We start from the raw sequence: 24,826 nt of genomic DNA on the forward strand, positions 1-24,826 counted from the left end.
CACTCATTCACTCCCTCATTCACTCATTCATTCATTAACTCACTCCCTCACTCACTCACTCACTTACTCAGTCACTCACTTAAATTCATTCACTCACTCACTCACTTACATTCATTCACTCCCTCACTCACTCACTCACTCACATTCATTCACTCACTCACTCATTTACATTCATTCACTCACTCACTCACTCACTCACTCCCTCATTCATTCATTAACTCACTCCCTCATTCACTCACTCACACATTCACTCACTCACTTACATTCATTCACTCACTCACTCACTCACTTACATTCACTCACTCACTCACTCTTTCACTTCCAGTTTCCTGCTGTTTTCTGGCCATAGTTGTCATTTTAAAAAAAAAGTCCTGACGTTATTGTTATAAGGTGCACCGTCTTACACAGGCCTTGACAACTCAAGTCAGATTATTAGCACTAGAGTAATAACAGATTGAGGAAACGGCTGTGTATTTCAAAAGCATTTACTTACTTTTTTTTTTACAGTACATATGAATTAATAAATATAAACATGTATAAAATGCTTTGTTAGAATGCATTTTTTATATCAATAACTTCAAACAGAGTTGTGAAGAAGTTAAAAAGCAATTGTATAAAATATTAATTCTAGATTCTAGAAACATGTCTTTTTATATAATATCAAATTAATTATTTTATCAGTAGTAACCCTTACTTTAATGTCCTTAGTATTTCTAACTAAGCTGTTGTTTAATATTATTGTAAAATACACAGTGTAGTCCATTGTCGACATTGTTGAGTTTTATTCCAAAATAATAAAAACGTAATTAAAAATAACTAAATATTTATCTGGTCTCAACAAATGCCTGTTTTGAGAAAGTCATAACCATTTTTTTCATTTTTAAATAAATTTCTTTTTGTCATATCCAACAAGGAATGAATCTAAAGATTAATAACAAAAAACTACATGGTCAGTAAAAAACAATGCAGAGTTTAAAATACACTGAAAACAAAAGTAATGAAAGCTTTAAACTCATAACAATTCAGCTCAAAAATTTGATTTGTTTGCTTTGTTGAAATAATATTTTATAATTTGGTAAATTGTATTTTAATTCAATATAAATAATAATAATAATAATAATAATAATAATAATAATAATAATAATAATAATAATAATAATAGGAATATGTGCCCCCCTATTCTAATTAAGAATAGGGGGGCACAGTGGCTTAGTGGTTAGCACGTTCGCCTCACACCTCCAGGGTTGGGGTTCGATTCCCACCTCCGCCTTGTGTGTGTGGCGTTTGCATGTTCTCCCCGTGCCTCTGGGGTTTCCTCCGGGTACTCCGGTTTCCTCCCCCGGTCCAAAGACATGCATGGTAGGTTGATTGGCATCTCTGGAAAATTGTCCATAGTGAATGAGAGTGTGTGTGTGCCCTGCGATGGGTTGGCACTCCGTCCAGGGTGTATCCTGACTTGATGCCCAATGACGCCTGAGATAGGCACAGACTCCCCGTGACCCGAGGTAGTTCGGATAAGCTGTATATATTTACCCTAAACACAGTCTGATTCAGATATTCGATCACATGCACATTACATATATTACAAACTAAAACCCCCTGTAATATTGTGTGAACATTATTTCTAGTATTTCAGATCTTCACCGTCCCTTTCACACTGATTAAAATCCGTGTCAGCTCAGGTTTATTCACATGGACTTTGGCATTTCAATCCGAACAAGCTATGAATCTGATTACTAATATACTTGGGTTGTGGAGATCTGAAATAATCTGTATATGTGTAACTCAAACTATTTTCTCAATCTGATTAAAAACTTTGGATTGCAATGTTTACTGAATCTGAAACCGGATTGAATTCATTCTGACTCAAGTGTAAACGCACCTAATGACAAAACGGTGCTCCCCCTAGTGGCTGAAAGATGTAAATCCTTAATTGAAAGCTCATCGTCTCGGAGCAGAGCAGCAGCAGTCTTTCAGTCCGGTGCTGGCGTTCACACACACTCACACACACGCGCGCGCGCAAACATACACGCGTTCTCCCTCTGCGTCCTGGACATGAACACCTGATTTTTCTCACCTGCATGATGGAGAGCTAGAAAAAACAAAACAACAAAAAAAAACAACAACAACAAACAAAACAGAGCTGAAGGAATTCAAAGAGCGTCATGACCTACGCTTTTTGACTCGCACAGAGAGAGAGAGAAGGAGAGATGATTCAGCCCGAGCTCCACAATCATGTGGGTCCTAACATAGAGCCCAGTCCTGCAGATACATCTCCAGCATCCCCCAGCCTGCTGCACAGGATCCGGAGAGTCTTCACCAGGTGAGGAGAAAAACGCAAAGTGCTCATTGTTCATGCACGGTGTTTATCCACGAGCTCGTGCAATCGTGTGTACATGCGTGTGTGAGTGAGTGCGCGAGCAAGACGTGGCTCTTCATGCTGTCTTGTTGCATGCACGGCTAAAGAGACGTGTGTGTGTGTGTGTGTGTGTGTGTGTGTGTTTTTGTGTGTGTGTGTGTGTCCTTTCCAGATCAACATTCAGTGTTACAAAAGAAATATTACTAAAAACAGGTTGTTTCCTGAATCACCTGTGTGTGTGTGTGTGTGTGTGTGTGTCTGTGTGTGTGTGTGTGTCTGTGTGTGTGTGTGATCAGCATCTGTGCGGATTTTTGCATCTGTCCATCATCTTGCTAAAAAAAATCAATAAGGACCTTCTGAGTAAGAGCAAATTTGGTTAAATGGGCTGTGTGAATGGTTTGTGTTTTCAGCCCTCCTCTTTTGTCTTGTGCATTGCGCGTGTGTGCGCGTGTGTGTGCTGCCATCAGTCAAGCTGAAACAAACATGAAAAAATGGTACGGAAATCGACCGAAAGGAAATAATAAGCAGCTCAGTTTTGTAGACACTTCTGCATGGCACGTGTGTGTGTGTGTGTGTCTGTGTGTGAGTGTGAGAAAGAGAGAGCGTTTTGTTGATCAGGAGTGTATCAGGAATATGTGCAGTGCAATTACAAAGCACAGGATTACAGTGTGTCAATGTGATGGAGTAGGATTCTGTCCTATCTTATACGAGTGCTCCTCTTGTGTGAGAAGACCAGTGGTGCAATGGAGAGACAAATTCCAGCTGTGTGTACTATCTATCTATCTATCTATCTATCTATCTATCTATCTATCTATCTATCTATCTATCCAGCTATCTGTGTGTGTGTGTGTGTGTTGATGAAGCCACAATGGGTGACAGCTGGGGCTCCTGACTCAGACTGCTCACGTTCTATGTCCTTACCATCTGCTGGAGCTTTTCAGGCTTGGCTTTATTCCTTCCTTTATCTGCACAACAATGTGCCGTGCGGTGGAATTTGTGTGGCAAGCTCGGGTTCCCTCCAACTTGGCTCGTCCAAAAATCCAGAGAGGAATCTGCTCTTGGGCTGACCATTAATCTCTGAGTGCAGTCCTCGAAGCACAAATCAGTTCAGTTTTATTACAAACTTGTTTGTTTCTTTATACTGTTTTGTTGTTGAATGTGAATGCTCAAATAATGTTAATCAGAGTATTTCAGTACTTCTAGCTTTAAGGCAAATCACAGGTTTATATAAAGATGCTCATTCTGATAGTTTATTGTTTCTATAGTAACCGATACCTAAGAGAGATTTATATAGTGCATTCGTATACGTTCCGCATAAACGTGTCAAAAACTATTTGTTGATATGGTGAAGCTTTTTTCTGCAATGATTACTTTATTTCCCCTTTACATAAAGAGACAGAGATAATGCTGTTTTTCTTTGTCGGACAGAGTTTTGCGGTTTCTCAGAAATGTGTTAAATTTTAGTAAATTATAGTGTGGTGATACTCTAAATGGATAAAAAATGATAAATAACCTTGACAATATAACGACAATATAAAATGACAAAAAACTACTAATAACTAAATAATGATCAAATTCAGGATGGTAACAGGAATTGTAAAGAATTGTGGATCTATTGAAGTTACAAGCTGCTTACTTTTACACAGAGACTAATATCTATCTATTAGTCATGTATGAAAGCACGTCCTCTCAATATGATCTTCGACTGCTATGATATCAGGTGACGTTTATGCTCTGATTATATCACCTGCTAATCTATACACATTTTGTGATCCAAGATGGCAGCATGGGAGTAGCACGGAGCAGCCACTCCAGATCCAAAAAGGTGCTACTTTTGTTTTTTAGCCTTATGTTTCAAGGTACATGGAAACCAGAGGAAGCAGTGTTCATGTATACTACCATCAGACACTAACACAGTACAGAAATTATGCCGCAACCAACCTGCATGATGATGTGCTGGAGAAGCCTTGTGACCTCCTGCCGTGAAGTCAAGGCCCCCGGTCCCCTTGGAGCATGATTCCGGTGGCTGGGAGAGGGGACGTCAGAAGCAGTGCACAAGGAACCAGAACCGTGGTAAGAGGTCTGGTGTCTGTGTAAAGCTGAAAACAAAACCTAGCCAGGCCCTAAACCGGACTACATTAAACTGGACACAAGCCGACTTCAGTGTACCACACGTCGAGAGTTTAGAGATTGATGTTTCTTTGTTTTTGCATAGTAACTGTTCAGCAACAGAGTTCCAGACAGTGTTAAGCTTCAACAGTGATTTCACCAACTTGAAGAAGCACCATCAGTAACCAGCTACATCAGCAATTGCATCGATGACGTGACCGTCTGCAAGACTATCACCACATGCTCGAACCAGAAGCTGTGGATGACCTCAAATGTGTGTGTGCTGCTGAAGAGTCCAAAGACTCAGGGACAATATGGCCCTAAGAACAGCAAGGGCCAAACTGTCCCGAGCCATCAGAAAAGCAAAGCACTCACAAACCCAGAGAATCCACAGCCACGGCTGTGACAGCAGCAACATTCAGCATCCAGAAGATCATTGACTACAGGACAACTTCACCTACCAGTGACAGTATTCCCTCCCTCCCAGATGCAATAACTGACTTCTACACTCAGACCATCCATCCTCCCAACAACAGGTACTCTGTCTAACCATGTCTGATCTGAGGAGAACTCTACGCAGTTAACCCACAGAAGTCAGCTGGTCCAGACAACATTCCTGGCAAAGTACTCAGAGAACCTGCAAAACAGCTAGTGAATGTCTTCAACATTTTCTTGAGCAGCACCGATGTTCCTACAGGCATAAAGTCCAAAACCATTGTCCCTGTGCCAAAGTAGTCTACAGTGTCCTGCCTCAATGACTATCATCCCGATGCACTCACACCCATTCAATTACTCATCATTCTAAACCCATTCTAATGAAGTGCTTCAAGAGGACCTTCATTAAGCACAACACGACCCAGCTTCTACCTTTACTGGATCCTTTGCAGTTTGCTTATTGTCCAACCTGCTTCACAGATGATGCCATTGCAATGACTTTCCATCTGGCCTGGGACAATAAGGATACATTTGTATTGATGCTGTTCATAGACTTAATTTCACCATTTAACACAATTATACCTTAGCACCTGACTGAGAATCTGAGCCTGCTGAACCTGAACACCTCCTTCTGCAACAGGATCCTCGAGTTAAAAATAATGGTGAGAAATATTTCACACTTGAAAAAATGCTAGCACTAAACTCTTCTATGTATTTAACTCAATGTAGCTAAACTACTCTAGTTCTAGTTCTGTCCATTAAAATACAGAAATATAATTTTCACTAAATTACACTGAAATGCACTTTCAGGCATCTCTACGATGTTGCCCCTCCGGAGGCACGAAACAACAACTTGTGGCATTTTGGTAAAGAGTCATATGCACAGTGGATGATTTTTAGTGACTAAAACTTGTACACTGGTTACTGTATATATATATATATATATATATATATATATATATATATATATATATATATATATATATATATATATGTATATGACTGTTGTAAGAAAATAAAGAAAATAAAAGCTGTTATATGGTATATTAGACATGTAAATCTATATGTATTACTTCCTGGCTGGTGTATTACTGCTGATCCTGTGGCTTGTGAGGCCCAGAGAAGCCTTGTGGCATTTATTTAACTTCTTAAAAGGGATGGAGTGGCGTATTAGTGTCTGTAATTTACTTTGAATGCAATGAAACGGCTGTTTAAGAGCATGTAATGACATGCTAGCGATTATCATCTCTGTAGCTGATCAGTTATTTCTGGAATTTAATTTAACTCTTTAAAATAACCTAAGAACATCATAAACTGTTTAGTAAAAGGGAATAGGAGAATTTCTGTTTTATTTAAAACATTAATAATTTAAGATTTATCAATGACCAGATATTTGTACAGCCTCCAACTGGAATAGGCTGCTACTGGCTAACTAGCTAGTTAGCTGCTAGTATACATTTGTTAACATGAATCACAGATTGATATATGTATTGACATACAGTATCAGAATTCAGTTTTTGCAGTCATAATATTACCATAACAAACGGTCATGAATTTCTCTTATCTTTGTGAGTTTGGTTAGGTTTTGTTTCAAACCCTTTTCTGTTATTTCTTTGTTATCTGATTGTGTTCACCTGTTTGTTGTTAGCCTATTCATTAGTTTGTCTGTTAATACTACGCTGTTACTTTCTCTCTTCCTTAAGTCTTATAATTCATTAATTTGCCTCATTAGGTTTAAAGGTTTGTGTATTGTTGTTTTTCCTGTTTTTGATGCAGTTTTCTCCATCTTATGAGCGTTAAAGTGGATTATCTACAGACTAAATTTATCTAGCCAGATTACGTAGCATTCGGATACAGACTTTTAGGCACTGCATCATCCTGTATTCACAGTAGTTGTATGTTTAAAAGTTGTAACACTTTCCAAATCAGACTTTCTGCGAAAAAATTTTTTGTGAGTTAACAATCTGACCCAAACAAAAGTGTTAATGTCTGACATGAAATGCACTTAAAAAGATTGGCTGTTTTGTCTCCTGTCTCTTAGTGTTTTGGATATTAATATGCCATTTAGCCTGGAAAAGAAATAATTTTCAAAAGATTCTCATTCAAATTCTCTCTAGAATTTATATGTTCCATCCCTGGGGTGTCTTGTTAGCTTGTTAGAAGTAAACATGGTTCATTGGTGTGTTTTGTGCCAAATCTTACTGCTCAGATGCATACAATTTTAGATAGCTAGCTAGTCATCTTTGCATTAACTTAGATTTGCATAAACTTATGGTTTCATTTTTGCACCTTAAATAAATCTGACAAAATCCCATCCTATACAAACAGAAGTGAAGGTAAATGTTAATGTTTGACATGAGATGTAGTTAAAAATTGGTGTTTTGAAGTTTTTAGTCCTGTCTGTTAGTGTTTTGGACATTGATATGATGTTATATCTGAAAAAAAGTAGAGATTCAAATAGCGAATGTTTTTTTGCATTTGTCTCATGATAAATGAAAAATATCATCATGTACATACATGTTTGTTATGAGTCAACATGTGCGTGCTTTTCTGCTTGGTACTTTTAAGGTTACTGTGGCCTTTCTCTCAGTTTAAAAGAGTCTTGTCATTGTTTTCTGACCTCTTTGATGTCTCTTCAAGGTGTTTCCTCCCACAGTACCATTCTATGTTAACTCTAGAGACTGAACACTTACAGAAGTGCTTGTCGATACTGGTTCGCTAGGTCACAGACTAAGTATACAATCAGTCTACTGTAAAACTCTGTTCTGAGGAAATACAGAAAAAGAGCACACAGACAAGTTTTTTTTTCTTTTTTAAATGATACAAGTATTTTAGTAAGAGGTCGGTTTCACCTGTCGTTTGCTGTACAACCAAACAAACCAACAGACCAGATTTTTAAAATGGCATGTGAACCTGATGAAACATTGTGTCAGGTGCGGCGTGCATCTGTGGAAACAACATTCAGCACTAAATGCATGGACAGAAGACAGACAGGGGCTTTATTAATAAAATAACGAAATCATCATATACAGGAAAATACAAGGGGGGAAAACTAAGCAAAAAAAACCCAAAAATAAACAGAAAGAATGTGGCGAAGAAAGTGGCAAAGAATGCAGCGAACAAAACCAGGTAAATAAAGACAAGGACTCAGCTAAAAGCACACAAGACAGCAGGTATGAATGTAAAGGTAATTAATGGAACATAAGGAACAGGTGTGAGAGGCAGGAAAGGGATAAGGGTTTGGTGGGGAAAACACACCTAAATAAGCCTAAAAAAAGCACATGGGACGGAACAGGATGGAAACAAACCCTGTCCAGCAGTCAATGACACCATGATTCTTGCTTAAACTGATGAAGTATAAGAGCTACATATAAAAAGAAATCACAAGAAGCTCATGGAGATTCTGACTATCCATCTCAATAGTAGTCCGCAATGAGCAGAACCCAAACATAAACAAGGCACACTCTGTCCAATGTGAGGAGACTTTACTGACACGTGACGTGCATAAACACTTTTTCTGTTACATTTTTCTGTGTGAAAGCAAACAAAGCCAAAGAGAAAATGCAACATGAAATACTCAAACCAGCTCATCCGACACTAACAACCATGCCATGGTCAATATTACAGAGATTTTATTGTGAATATTAACTGATCTGCATGATGTTATACTGTCATGTGATTGGCTAAATCGATAACTGCATAATTAAGCAAAGTGTACGGGTGTTCCTAATAAAATGACTTGGAGTGGATGTCTTTGCAAGCCATGTACAAATATTGGGTAAAACATTCAATTAATAAATTAACAGACGAAGCACACATTAGACCACTTTTTGTTCCTTTATCTTAAAATAAAACCCAAAACATTCTCCTGGTAAGCTCTTTAGCTATCTAAGTACATTTTGGGTGAATGTTCCAATAATTGACAAGTGCTTTTTTTAGTTGTACTGCAGTGCAGACATAACATCTGCTATACAGCGCAGTGCTATAACATATATAGCTTCTGATTTTTCATAAGCAAAAAAAAAAAGTTGACTTTAATCTGAACTTTTCTGGTTATGCCTGGACTTCTAAAATTTTAGCATTTTACAGAGAAAATATCACACATTGAAATACTATAAAGGGCATAACTGAGAGTGTAATGTTTGCTAACTAGCTAGCAGTTTTCAGAACATTCATTAGCTTGTAATAGAAGTAAAGACTAAAGTATTTCCTGTTAAAAATGTAGCTAATGCTGAAACTCTCCTAAAGTGATATACAGTATACAGTACAATGTATAGTATGTTGAGCTGAAACATTCAGCTGTGTTATAAAACCTGCTGAACTAGCAATCTCTGAATCGCTAAAAACCCTAAAAATGAGCACACAGCATTTTTTTGCTTCGTGAGATCAGATCTAAAAGGTTATTTTTTTTGAAAATATAGTTTCTTGTTGCACTTTTTAAACCTAATCTGTCACATTTCACACTTGAATTTAATCCAGTCATATTAGCTGAGGTTGAAGGAGTCCAGTGACTAGCATAAAAGCTTAACCACTGAGTCACTGCTGCCATTTAATAGTTCCCCCAGCCTAATTCCCCCAGCCTGGCAACCTGCTAGACAATATGTGGAATGCTTTTCGCTTCATTGAGAGAAAGACACGCTGAGGCTTTTGTGGTCGATCTGGACTCTTGAAGCCATTGATGTGAGCAGCGTGAGGTAATAGAGGCGAGCGTGGCGTGTGTCCTCACACACAAAAAGCTGCTGTTCATCGTTTCATTCGCACTAAACATTGCGTATAAACAGATTTAGCAGGCAAAATACATGTAGTAATATGCATTCGCATAACAAACAACAGCAGTAGGTATTAGTTTTCTTTGAATTCGTATGAATCAAGTTGAAATAAAGTTTATAAACAGGAGGTCCTGTCACTAGCCCTGAACGATTCTTGCACTTTGGAGCCCTGAGTCATGAGGTAGCTCTGAAAAAATGCAACATTAGAAAAAAATGCTTTTTATTCTTTTTAACTTTACTCTTTCCTACTGTACTGTATTCTACTCTGTTGTATTCTACTCTATTCTTCAATTCTATATTGTGTTCTACACAGTTCTACTCTACTTTATTGTACTCTACTCTGCTCTTCTCCATTCTTCTCTTCTCTAATGTATCCTACTCTATTCAACTCTAGTGTGTTCTACTCTAGTTTATTCTTCTCTACTATATTCTAATCTATACTACTCTATTCTAATCAACTGTATTCTATTCTGTTCAGCTCTACTCTTTTCTTCTTTATTCCATTTGACTATACTTTTATTATGTATCTTTAGTATCTTTTGTATAATATTATATTTGCTTTATATTTTTACTCTTTCTCACCTCTACAGATCAATTATATTCTAATGTTAATTCTAATGTAAGTCTTTCTTATTTTGGGGTTTATTTTATTTTTATTTGTTTTGAATAAATTTTTATTGTTTGTGTTATCGATATTGTTTATGATTGTGTATATGGGCAATACATTTTGAATTTGAATTTAACGTGACTGAGTTTGGTAAATCCAGCTTGTTACCAAGAAACTAAGGAGCATTTTACACCTGGTCACATCATGCGTTTTCTGTGATCAGATAGCTATCCGATGGTAAAAAGACCAGGTCTAAATGCCCTCCGAAACGTTTTCGAGACGGATATAAATCCAATCGTTCAAACCACTTCAGGAGGTGGTCTGGGACGCATTTCAGATGAAACTGGAATGTGGTTGTTCAAGCCACATACGTCAGCGCTATACTCCTCCCAAACGGAAGTGATCTTTCACTCAGGTGTCTCGTTGGGTCTTAAAATGCACTGCTGCCCCCAGCGAAAATGCAGCAAACAGTAAATGCTGTTTTTTGTAGCATAACCGTCGTAACGAGTTTTTTCGTCTTCTTTTTGATTGCATTCTGAAAACCGCATATACCAAAACGTGTTCCATTTCAATTACCCCGGAAATGAGGTATAATATATTTGCATTTTGGGCGGAATTAGAAAGATCGGATTGATATCCGATTCGCCAAGACGCAAATTTATTTATGTGGCCTAATGTAAATGGAACAGTTTTAACAAATCAGATAGCTATCGGATCAGAGAAAACACATGAAGTGACCAGGTGTAAAAAGGCCCTAAAAACTCCAATGCACTCTATTCAGAAGACTTCCCCGGGTCAGAAAACGTCACAGAACAAACAGCAGCACCTCTGACTTAAAAAGTGGTGTTATAGAAAGTTCATGAGCGTCTCTCCCCAGATGAGAAGGGAGAGCGCTGTGTTTACGTTTCTCCACGGTTACGTTTCTCAAATGTTGTTTCCACAGATGCACGCCACACCTGACACAATGTTTCATCAGGTTCACATGCAATTTTAAAAATCTGGTCTGTAACTGAGCCTCATTTTGGCCCGAGTGTTTTGTGAGATCTTTCTGTATTGTCCTGATTCGTACTTTTACTCATGGGGAAGGGATATTATACAGCCTTCCTCAGAGATGTGCCTGGTTGTTTAATCACTGGCTGTAATTAGGAATTCAGTCAGGATGACTCACACGGCTTGACTCAGCAGGGGACGAGCCGCAATTAAGTTTGGTACTCATTCCTTATTGTCAAATCCTCAAGACTTTAATGAGCCTTGGATTTTTGTTTGCATCTTAATGCACATTTGCCTTGACAAGCTTCATACGACATTTATAAGCAATTTAATCTAAGTGCCTTAATCAGCTGCATTTCAGACAGATGCTCTTTTTTCCTTGATGTACAGAAACTTATTTTTCTGATAAGTTGAATGCACAATTTGATGCAGGTCTGTAGACCGTTTCGGATCGTCTCTGCTCAGACAAACCTCTCAGCTCGAGGGTAGTAATTAGCAAGTAATTATCAGACTCTTCATGAGCCGAGTCAGGTGTGTTAAAGTAGACGCTAGAAACATAAAAATGTGTTTCGTAGCAACAGACAAATCTACAATAGATGTTTTCTGAGATAACGACAAATTTCTGTTCATCCTTGGCAGAACAATGGCTTAATCGGTATATAACAATGATTCATTTGTAATTAAATGATTTGAAAGCTCAGATTAATGAACATTCTTGTATAAAAATGTACTGTATAGAAACTCAGGAGATTTTCTAGAATATAGATGCTTTTTTTTCCACAGCTGTGAATAAAAACCCATATACAAGTTAAAATATTGGCTTTTACCACATGTGCAATGTGTAAATGCGTTAAAAGAAAACCACAGTTATTAGCTATGATAATCTGTGAAATGTTATCACACATAAAATTTCACAAATGTGAAATGTTAGATATTTCATAAATAAAAAAATAATTCATTCATTGTGAAGATTTTTTGAATACATGAGTTGAGATATTTGTTGAGAATATTTAATGGTGAAAAATTGAGTGTAAATATTTTAGGGTTTAATATCATCATTAAAATCGCAAAACTGCGAGGATGCAGGTGTACGAAGCGTTCTTCCCTGATGGAGACTGACTTTTTTTTCCTATGAAATACCAGTGAGGACACTGTGTCTCTGTACTCAGTTAACCTACAGTTGCTGTGTTGTTACTCCTGCCTCTGCCTCACGAGCCAGCAGACTCACTCTAACTCTGATCTCTGGAGCTGGAGAAAAGCAGTGGTACATGATTGGAGGACTGACTGAGACTAATAAGCATGAGGTCAGTGTGTTCACCAAACCCTGTTCTAGTCCCTGTAGTTTATCTCAGTCCTGTACTCTGCTCCATCTGCTTTGATTATGGAGCTCATCTAATATAGAACAGATGACAGCTCTCAGCTGAACAGGCAAATTATACATCTAATAGTTTTTATGTTATGGGTTATTAATGAATCATTCAGTTCACTTTATTATACTCTACTGTACTCTACTCTATTCTACTCTTCTCTATGTTTTTTTTTTAACTGTACTCTTCTCTATTCTACTCTGATCTTCCCTATTTCCTGATCTTCTCTGTTCTACTCTACTTTATTCTACTCTATTCTACTATACTCTTCTCTATTTGGGTTGGGAAGGCGTGGCCTAATGGTTAGAAAGTCTGACTCGTAACCCCAAGGTTGTGGGCCGGCCATGACTGAGGTGCCCTTGAGCAAGGCACCGAACCCCCCCCAACTGCTCCCCGGGCGCCGCAGCATAAATGGCTGCCCACTGCTCCGGGTGTGTGTTCACGGTGTGTGTGTTCACTGTTGTGTGTGTGCACTTTGGATGGGTTAAATGCAGAGAACAAATTCTGAGTATGGGTCACCATACTTAGCCGTATGTCACTTTCACTTTATTTTTTTTTCTACTGTACTCTTCTCTACTCTATTCTACTCTACTCTTCTCTATTCATCTCTACTATACTCTAATGTGCTCTAATGTGCTCTATTCTATTCTACTCTATTATAGTCTTTTCTACTCTACTCTTTTCTACTGTACTGTACTTTATTATACTTTATTCTACTCTAATCTATTTTTACTGTACTCTAGTCTACTCTGATCAATTCAGTTCTATGCAACTTCTGCTTTACTCAACTCCATTCTACTCTGGTCTGTACTGTACTTTATTCTACACTACTCTTCTCTAGTACTGAACTCTACTCTACTCTGTTCTTAGTTTATTTTTATTGTTATTCTAAGGCTGTGGTAACGTTTCTCTAAAGGTTCTCCAGATTCTCAATGAATCATCTGGTTCACTCTACTCTGCTCTATCCTTCTCTATTGAACTCATTTCTAGTTTACTCTGCACCCTGAGTCAAATAGCATCGTTTACTCGAGGCTGGATTCCTTCTCGTGGAAAATTATAAATCCTGTCAGATTTGCTGTAGAACGAAGGACGCTGCGTATGCAATCTGTTTCTGCATATGCCACCAGTTTCGACGGCTGGCACACCTTTGATTTGAGTGATGGCGCATCTTAAAAGGAAATCGTGTCTTTCATTACGGCTTTTCTCACAATTCCGTCCAGCGGGATTGCATCGCGGAGAGCTTCACAATACCTGACAGACATTCTGATGTGTATTTTAGATGCCCTGGCTATTATCTGTGTATCATTACATGAGTTGAATGAAAGAGGCTGTTAAAGTTAAAATCCCGGCAGCACTCAGGCTCCGGCTCATGAAGATCCATGTTGACAGCCGGCCTTTTATCACTACAGCTTAAGCTGTTAAAAAAGGCCTATAAGTTAGTTGTGTAGCATTTCAATTCACTAGCTACTCACTATAGTGCACGGGTTTCACTCTGACAACCTGTATCGACGATTTTACACACACAATAGTTGCATTCTTCTTCGCCCCGGCAAGATTGTTGCATTGTGTAGATATTCTGTTGCTTGTGTAAAGGTCTAGTGAACACCGGTTGTTCTGTGTGAATGCTTTTGAAAAGGCTTTGATAACACGTTTTGTGTGTAGGATGTAAAAAAAAAAAAAAAAACATGTTTCTTTTTCTAAGCTAAATATGAAGAAGCATCAGAGATACCGAGAGTGAACACAGTAGAAAATGGTAGTGCAGTGAGTTCTAAAGAGAGAAGAAGAAGAGAAGCAGATGGACTGAGAAGACATTGTGTCTTGCTTGGAAACTAAAAGGGCAAACGTGTCTTTTACAAGAAAGCCTTCATCTGACATGCTCAGCTATGCTAAACTGGCAGCTGTCATCTCTGTCCTCACCCTGCAGCTGTTTAAAAGGAGAACATGACATGTTTTTAGTGTTCTTAGTCCATAGACCATGTTCAACTGATACGCAATACTCTTATGGACTTATGGGACATTTTCAATCAGTATAAATGAGACTTATTTCGGGGTGAGACGTATGTTTTTCCCTTTGTCGATAACCTTACATTGAATTTTAGTGGTTGACGATAGCACCTTCACATTTTAGATGTTTATGAACAAACACTCAGGGTGTTTCTTTTTGCTCTCTAAGTCATTTCATATGAGCTTCATATTAATCACCACTGCTGAGTGAGACATGAAAAAGACATTCAACGTTGAACACGGACACAAACAAGCTTCCAAATATCTGAATGAAAACAAAAAATCATCAGACTGGATTTTTTCTGTCCAGCATGATCATCTTGTAACTTAGCTAAGCTTTCGCTAGCATGATCCAGCACTGTTAGAAAACAAGGTCCAATGATGTGCAAACATCTAGATGATATATTGTCGTTTCTGGCAGACACATTAACAGAAAGTTAGCATTGACGATTAGCAACTTAGTTACAAACTTTTGTTTCAAATTGCAAAATCGTGTACTTCAGTAAATTTTTAGTCGCAGTATATTTTAGGAATATATTTACATTTTAGGGATATTATGTAAAAATTCATTTTTGCTAACAATTTTCACTCATATCCTGCTCCAAATCAAGTCTTCTAAGATATCCAGCGTTTGCAGGATCAGCTCCAAATCCACTGTGACCCTGATCAGGATAAAGTGCTTACTGATGATGAATGAATAAAGGAGTATCAGTATGATGAAGTGTTTCTGAGAATCTTTAATACAAATCCTGCTTTCAATGGATCATGGAGCCTGGAGCAAATTGCCACAAGTCAGTGTCTGAAGATCGCTTGAGGCCGATGTTTCCAGCACCGAATTTCCCTTAGCTTTGTTTTTCTGCGTGCCAGAGAATGACGTAAAAAGCGAGGATCGTCAGCACATAATCAGGGCATTGATGGTAGAGAGTCTATTTGAACCCTTCACCACGGCTCTGAGGGTTATTCAGAACAGAAGCACACACACTTAGACCTTTTCCTCAATCCTTTTAGTGTCCGAGCCAGAACGAGCCCAATGAAGCGCTTGTACTTTTCACACAATGACAGATTGCCTTATTAGGGGCTAATATGGGGGAAGATCATTTGGAGCTGTTTATTAGTATAGACCATATGTCCTCCTATATGTTAGCCTGTACTAATTTGCGATGGATGGAGGCATTTAACAGACGCGTGTATTAATATTCATAAACACTTTCCTGTACATGTGTGATGAACATTAATCGAAATGCCAAAGAGCCTGAAAGTCTTATATCCCAGTGGTTAATGGGTTTATCTTGTAATCATTTAGTAGATTTTATTATTTGTTTGCATTTATTACTTATTTAATTGTCCATATAAAACATTATTGCTTTCCTAAAATGTAAAAACATTAAAATATTTTTATTTGGGATCTAATGGTATGGAAAGAACACACAGAACATGGGAGCTGTAGGACATTTATTATGAGAACACAGAGCAAATCAGAAGGCAAAATCAAGAACAGTAGAGCAGGCAGTAAGTCCTAAAAAACAGAAACAGGACATACACGTGGGTCAAACAAAGGAACAAAGAAACGCGGCTCGGAAATGCAGGTAAACTAACAATGCTTTGTTGGATGATGGTGTGGGTGCGATTTATATACTCGCTGAACAAGGATGTGACCCAAGAAGTGAACCCGGAGGTTTGTTATTCCAGTAATGCCTCCCTTTGGTGACTCGGAGGAGAGGATGTGATGTTACATGGTGCTTTAATTGTCTATAGTTAATACTCCAACTAATAGCTTGAAATAAAATTCCTGTCAATAATCCATTAAAAAGATCCATAATAGCTACATAAACCTTTGATTATTTTCACTACCAGAATCTTTATACTTAAGGAAGGTAGAAAGGAGCTGAAAAAAGACATGGTGCAGACTTTTTCCTGGTTAGTACCTGAATTACGTCAAGTATTAATGTCACGTTGTGACATTAGTTTATGAATCAAGATTTGGTTTGGAAAAATTGTTACAAAACAGAGTCCATAGTGGAATCTAGTGCAAATCAAAAAGCTGAAACAGAGACACAAGGCAGAACATGTAGGTGATGAGCAAACCGCAATGAACAAGACAACAATAAAAGAAGAATGACAATGAAACACAGAAACCAGAAGTTAGATAGAGAAGGACAGAGTTGCTCATTAGGAGTAACACAAAACCGGTGTGTGATTTGGATGATGTAACATGCCGGGGATGATGGGAAACGTTGCGCATCAAATCGTTGTTACGCATAAAAAAGCGCTGTGGTTTTGCTAACAAACAGCAACAAGTTAGATGTTAGATATTTTCTGTTTAATCTTTAAAGTGTAGAAGTATAGTATAATCATTATATTATATCATAGCATCCAGCCTTATCTTATTAAAGCTGGATAATTATAAAAAATAAGATTTTTGTCTTTTCCGAGACCAATACTGACCAATTGTTTTTAGCCTTTACTACAATAATACAATCTGTTAGCCGAGTTTCTAGTTGAGGTACAGATCAAGCTCAGCTGGGTCATGTACAGTGCTTTGGTCAACTGTGGAAAACACCAACGAGTGGAATTCTCGGCTGCCTGGACTTAATTAGCTCACCGGTGTGGCCTTAAACTACACAACTATTCTCAGCTGATTGGCTTTCTCTTTAGCCCTGGCGCCCCTGTTGAATTGCCCCTACTGTATATACACCAGCAGCCAGTAGCTAATGAGGCTTGGGCATGACTAAGTCGGTCAGGCCTTTGGAGCGAACACCGAGGTCACCCACATGCTCTTAGAGGGAAAAATATGAGAGGTGAGATGTGTGTGAACAATTGGGATTGCCAAAATGTCACAGATTTAAGAGGATTCTGTGGGGTAAAGAAAACAGGCAAGTAAGTGAGGAGGGATTGGGATGAAGACATGAAATGCCTGAGAGATGGAAAAGAAGTGTCAGGGAAAGATAGAGTGAACCCAGTACCCTTCATGCCCATGACTCAGTAAAGACTTGTTCAATACACACATAGTGCACGTGGTTAATGAATGGCCGTATTTGTGAAGCGGTGATTCTTTAAAAAAAAAAAAAACAGCCATCTTCTCATGGGGTCATGAATGCTGCAACAGGAAGGACAAAGGGATTTGTGTGTGAGGGGCCAGCTCTGGCCCAAAAATAGGACCGAGGACTAAAGCCCATTTAGGGACTTTATGGAGGTCAGGACAAGACAAAGTAACAGCTCATATCAGTCATGTTTGAGATGATGAGTGAATTCCAATATGCAAATGTATTTAAAATATATAAAATAATGAAAATTTTTCTAGATTGAATAACATTTATAAACATATTTAATCAGGAAAAAGCAGAAAAGTGTCTCACTTTCCTGTCAAATCATTAATACATTACATGAATTTGCATACTGGAACATGATTGGCTCTCACATTTTATGATGTAATATCACCCGCCTTTCTCGCAAACCTTATGTTTATAACCGTCTCGACCCACAAAACTCTTTTAAATGCCTTTAATGACAAATCAGCTTTTAAATTTATGATCCATTTATTTTGTACCGCTGCTTTGCGTGCTGTTTACTGGACCATTTATGATCCCATAATTATTCCAGAGTTACTCAATTTGCAACGGTTGTTTCCTAATTTTATAACACTTTTATTGTCTGTGGTAGTAAATAAATTTACTGTCTTATTCTCTCTCAACTCAGTTGTCACATTTAATCTGATGGATATATGGTCATATGGTCCTATGGACATTACTAAAAATTACTAAAATAATTACTAAAAATAATTATTATATATAAGGCCATGTCACTAGCTACTAAGACATATTTGCTAACATCTATGAGATATTATGTTTTTATGAATTTTTCTTTAAAAAATTAAATTATTATTATTTTTTTTTTTTACATTTTACGCTTGTCCTTACTCACTTCTCACTTAATAGGTCGAGCTGTTAAACAGAACAGTACCTATTCTGGTCAGCAAGTGGCACTAGCATTAGTTTACGGCCATTGGACATAGTCTTCATTCATTCATTCGTTCCTTCATTCATTTATTGGAAGAATTGGTGAGGTAATAATAATGCAACTATTCTGCCAAATTGAACAGTTTAAATGTTAGTTTGTAAGTTTATAGTTCTAATGAAATAAAATAACTTTAATCAATAAAATGTAGGATTACATCATAAATATATTATTACACTTTTGTTATTTAGAGTTATGTTGTCATTTCTTGTCTCAGGGGGCTAAGTCCCTCATCATTTACAACCCTAGCAATGCCCCTGATTTTACCGCTGCAAGTATCCAGATGCTGTACTACGAATCCTCCAGTTCCTACTACAGGTTGCCATAGTGGCTGTTGAATTCCAGTTGACATTATTTAGTTTTTCTTGCTGCTAAATTAAAAAATTGTTGAGGGAGATTTGGTGTTTTTGTGTAATTATATAAAATTCACCTGTGCTCTACCGTATTCAATCCTGTCGGTGTTTACTGTACCGAGTCGCTCCATATTTCCATAAAATTAAACCGTTCTCAACTCTATCACCTCACCAGAAACTCCCACATCTATTCTCAAATATACAACAACGCTCATGTCCTGTAAGTCGGTGACTTTCTTTAATGCTGTGACTTGCTGTATGTTTGAACATAGTATAATAAAGAACAGTTGCTAGCGAATTAAAACTGAGATGCTTCTAAAAAAAATCTCTGCTGGTTTTTTGACAAACCAATGGAGTAAATGTGTTTTCTACTAAACTCTTTAGAGAGCTTGTGTACTCACTGTGAATGTTTTGTATTTGCATTGTCTTGGTTCAATATTAACTCTTCAGACGTGACGGGTGTTGAATTTGGCAGTAAGGACACTGAGACGGGATTTGTTTGGTTTGTTTGGCGCTCAGTCAACTCTATAATGATCTTACAAATCAATGGTATGTGTGTGTGTTGTTTAGACATTTGTGTGTTGTAGACTTGTAGCATGCTGCTGAGGAACTGCCATGGATATCAACATTTTTTCTGACACATTAACGCTTATGTTCCTTTCAACAATATGGCTGTGTAAAAAAATAAACAGTAAAATAATTTCATATTTGTTTCAAGCCTTACAAATGACTCACCTCTGAACATTTTTCACCTTTATCTTTATAGAAACGGCATCAAAAAACTCCTAAATTACCTAAATAGCAAACTATCTTGAATTTATTGCAGGTGAACACAAGTACTATTTATTTTTTTATGTGAGCATCAATTTATTCTGAAATTGTCCAGTCAACACAGAAAGGCAAAACCACAGTACATTGACAACACTGTTGCTAGGCAACTGGGCTATACAGTTACTGAGCACTAATAATTGTGATTGAGGCTAAAGATTTCGCTAGCATACAGTCGTTACATCTTATTTACGTCCTGTCTGCATTGTGTATTTGTGCCATGACAATTTGCATACAATGAAAAGAGGAATGACAGCAGAAATGAGACAGAGCTATGAGGAATATCGACATTTACTTTAGATGTGGTGGAAAATTACTAATAAAAATGCTGCATGATGCTAAACTTGAACTGTAGGTAGATTTAGCATTAGCTATTAACCAGCTGTGATCTTGTGAGTAAATCAGGATGAATCATTAATATAAAATATTTGAGAAATTCCAAAAACCCAAAACATTGTTGTTGTTTTTTTAATTGCAGACTTAATGTGATATTAAATGCAGTAAACAGTAAGCACACTAAGAGCACTTAAAACAAGACTGAAATACTAGCTAAAATATTTGCTACTGTATGTTAGTCAGATAGCTAGTAGAAGCAAAACAATAGGATGTATTGTACTTCTAAATTGTATACAATTGTGAAGATTGATGTTTTTTTGATAAAGAAACTTTTTATTTTATCTCAAATCAGGATAAGCTACAGGAACAGCACCCTTTTCTTAAGCACTCTGTTTCCACAAGACATTATGCTAGCATGCTAGCACACTAGCTCCTACATTCAGAAATTATTATACGTTTATACAAAAATTCTGTTCAGATAATTTTGCTAGATGAGCGGCATTCCAGGAGTGCTGATATTTAATATAACCGCTACGTGTGTGTTCCTTAAATAGAATTTCACTTCCTGGTTGCTACAGTGGAGTTAGTGACAACCTGAGCTGACACCACAAATGATATTTCTCATAAAAATAATTCTATGAGCTTTTAAAATTAAAACATGAAAGCTCGTCAGATGTAGGAAAGCATGAAAGGAAGTCAGGTTTGCAAGATGCACCATTCATTAACATGAACGTTAGCTAAATAAGTATGTTCGTAACCCAACTCTAAATATGACTAACTTTTCCTGTGCAAATTTTACACAGTTAATCCACCAACACTATAACTGACATGAAGAAAATAGAGGTAGGTACATATCGACGTATTCAGATGTCAGTAACACCAACTGATTTATCATTAAAAAAAAGCTGTCCTCTGTACACAGGAAAAGTTTGCTATCCGCCACCTTGAGCGTGAAGTCTCTCTGAAACTTATTAACGCTCTATTTCTGTCTTGCAGGATGTGAGGTCACGGCGTGTCAAATAATTTTTTAGCATCATTACAAAGATAGATTGTCAATCAGCGGAGACATGAAAGACTTCTTCATGAATTGAATATGCTTTCTGTCTGAGTGTGACAGGAGTGTGTGTAGTAGATTTGGATGCAGATGAGCACTAATACGCCTCGGATGCTGATGACAGACATGCTAATGCACCGGCCCTCCCTTTAGCACGACTGCAAGAGGCGATCTCGTTTAAATGGACTCCAGAAGGCTTTAAAAACATGTGCATTATGCATTCCTATAGTCACTCCCGAGTATTATCGTAGTGCTTTCTAGTCTCTTATGGCATCATGCTAAAAGCTTCAGAGACATGCTCTTGATTTGAAATGCACAAAAAAAAGAGAAACAGTGCAGACTGTGGAAATTTTGAGTGATGATATTGTGTACCCAGAAAACATGTGAAGCCCTGAGTCGTTTGTACGTTGGTGTGATGTTTCCCATTGAAGTAGATGAAGGCTTTGGGGGCATTTAAATTAAATATTAATCTTCTAAAGCAGGTAGAAGGATCACAGGATCTTCTTTGTATATACAGACTTTCTTTCACAGATTGACTGTCTTTCTGTCAGCCCCAGCACACTGCACCATGGTCTTCTGGGAGACGTTGCTTCATACACACTGTTCAGATTCTAGAGACTTTGGTTCCTGTATGGACTCTTGGGTTTTAAAATTGTATCTGACAGCCTTTAGCCTTATTTTTTAGGCTAGATTAGTTGGTCTAGTTATGAGAATATTTATTGATACATTTTCCTGGTCAGGGTTGAGGTGGATCTGGAGCCTATCCTGGGAATTCCAGATGTAAGTCAGAAATTCTGTCTGGATGAGATGCCAGCGCATCACTGGAAAAATGTATACACACAATTCAGTTAGCACATTTAATAACTGACATTGTCCTGTCAGCCATACAGAAGTATAGAAACAGAATAAAAATGTTAAAGTTTAAAATCATTTTACTATTTATATCTAACATCTGTTTCTAATGATCCAGCCTCAGGTGACAATGAGGAAAAACTACAACATTTGCCTTATCCAGAGCGACTAACATTTTTATCTCATTTTATATAACTGAGCAATTGAGGATTAAGGGCCTTGCTCAGGGGCCCAGCAGTGGCAGCTTGGTGGACTTGGGTTTCAAGCTCATGACCTTCCAATAGGTAGTCCAATATCTTAACCACTAGGCTTCCACATCACCATTATAGGCTTAATACTAATTCCTTCCTGCCGAAGTCTTTACACGTTCATTGATTAAGACCCAAACGACTCAACAGGAGTTCAAAAATGGTGTGATAGTCTCCAAGTGACTCTATCCATTGGAGTCCCTTGGGTCATGAATTGTTTATGCAGCTATATCACTAGCAGATTGCCAAAGCAAGCAATGAGACTCCAACCAGGTGTAGGGCATCAGGACTGACCCATTTATACACATCTAAGGGAAAATTAGAGCCAATTCACAAACTGACACAAAATGTTTTTTTTTTTAAGTGGAAGGAAACCATAGGAACTAGAGGAAACCCATGCTTAGGCCACATGTGGAGAAATTGAGCATTTGTAGAATACATATGTGGAGTTAATTCTGTAAAAGCTGTGATAATCCTGAAAATACTGGGAAATTTAAATGTAACAGAGACATTAAATATGACTGCATTCATTTTGGTCCAAATTCGAAGCACTGTAAAATCCTACATGTAAATCTGGTCTTGTCGGTTGCGTCTGTCCCTCTGGTTTGGTTAAATCATCTGATGGAAGATCTCCCTCCGTGTTTAGAGGAACAGCTTGCGATGGCAGCTGTGGAAAAATAACAACAGATTTGTTTCCTCTAGGGAAAAAGATATGCTTTTGCCTCTTCTGGCATTTCTAGCATCCTTGTATGTATCATGCCAGATTTTAGGTCTATTATTAAGCACACCATAGGGGTCTGTGTTTTCTCAGCTGACAGGCTGCTTGTCTAGAACAGCTGATCACATGATTTGCTTGAACCCTGGCTGCCTGAAGTGCTTTACGGCTGTGGAGTTCGTTCCACAGGTGAGCTCAGGAGTTCTGAGTAATCCTCAGCGCTGGCAGACTGATGGCTGACCTGCAGTCGTTTTAATTCCCTTTTGTTCTAGCACCGGAACGCTTTGTCTTCACTCAGTCAGGGCATTATTTTGTTGTTGTTGTCGCTGATGTTGTGTTTTTAATAAATAATGTAACTCCACTACTCATCCGTTCCCAGCTGCAGGCATTTTGATGGTGAATGTTGGGAGAAGATAAAAAATGATTGTTGGTTACGATATGAAGGAATGTCAAAAGCCCCATAACTGGTTGTGTTGAAAACTGTAATCAGTGGTGGCTCACGTGCTTAAGAGTCTGGGTTGTTGATAAGACGATCAGGGTTCAAGCCCCAGCATAGGTAAGTTTCCACTGTTGGGCCCTTGAGCAAGTCTCTTAACCCTCTGTGCTCCAGGGTGCTGTATCATGGCTGACTCTGTGCATTGATTACCAACCTCCAAAGTTGACATATGTAAAGAAAGAATTTCACTGTAATGTAGATGTGACAAAATAAAGGCTTCTTCTAATCAGACCCATACATAGAGTACAGTTTGTACTGATTTACTTTTATATGCTCAGGACTTCATAAACCTGTTTTTGTTGTAGCTGTTCCTAAAAGTGAAAGTGCCTTGTACGTTAAGCTCAATCTGAGACGACAGAGAGCAAAATGCACTCTGTATCTTTGCCTGTGCTATAAAGCTGTGCTTATCTGGCTCTTATCTGATGGTTTCACGTCTGTCCTTGACTATTTTTTTAGCCCCTTGTGACTGCGGTGCTCTGTTTATCTCCTGACCTTAATCGAGACACGTGTAGAAGACTTCTTCTTCTAAACTTATCATCTAGTGCTTGCTAATATTATGAACACCAACTACGCTTATTCCTTTCTACTTGCTTCTCTTTTTCCACACATTCCGATGCATCTAGAGATGCCTCATGAGGATTTTGGGCATTCAAAGAAAATATGCCAACTACATGTGGTCTTTGAGGACAACAACCTCCTTAAAAATACACAATTGTTAGACTGCATATTTATAATCACACCCTCCAGTGTCACCCAAATGAGGATGAGGTTCTCTTTTGAGTCTGGTTCCTCTCAAGGTTTCTTCGTCTTCTATCTAAGGGAGTTTTTCTCACCTCAGTGGCCTCAGTCACCTCAGGCTTGTTCATTAATTCCTATACATTTAAATAAACATCTAATATTAATCTTGAACATTTATACTATATTTTTATGTTGTGTAAAGCTGATTTGTGACAAATAAAACTGAATTGAACTGAATTAAATTGCAGCATGAACCTCTTTACAATTTAATTCAATGTTCTTCTTCCTTGTGGGATCTGTATAGGTTCTATAGTAAATAATAATAATAATAATAATAATAAACATAATAATAACAAGAATTATCAATATTGTTATTATTATTATTTATTATTATTATTATTATTATTATTATTATTATTATTATTATTATTATTATTATTATAGAAATAGGCCTTTTTCTTGTCATTAACAGTCATGAGTGAAATGAACATCTACAGCTAACAAACTAGAGGACCTGCAATTTGGATCTGAGATCCTTCAGGAACTCAAGCA

General features: G+C 37.7%; 1 protein-coding gene across 1 annotated transcript in view; it reads left to right on the plus strand.

Moving 5' to 3' along the window:
• The first annotated feature begins 1,816 nt into the window (after positions 1-1,816).
• The window catches only part of slc35f1 (solute carrier family 35 member F1), a 114,221-nt gene continuing 91,211 nt past the window's right edge, over positions 1,817-24,826 (plus strand). Inside the window, exon 1 of the mRNA XM_060866187.1 lies at positions 1,817-2,323. Within this exon, the coding sequence (XP_060722170.1) occupies positions 2,211-2,323 (113 nt within the window). The 5' untranslated portion in view covers positions 1,817-2,210. The remainder of the gene's footprint in view (positions 2,324-24,826) is intronic.

The sequence above is a fragment of the Tachysurus vachellii genome, chromosome 3, assembly GCF_030014155.1.
Source record: "Tachysurus vachellii isolate PV-2020 chromosome 3, HZAU_Pvac_v1, whole genome shotgun sequence".
NCBI lineage: Eukaryota > Metazoa > Chordata > Actinopteri > Siluriformes > Bagridae > Tachysurus > Tachysurus vachellii.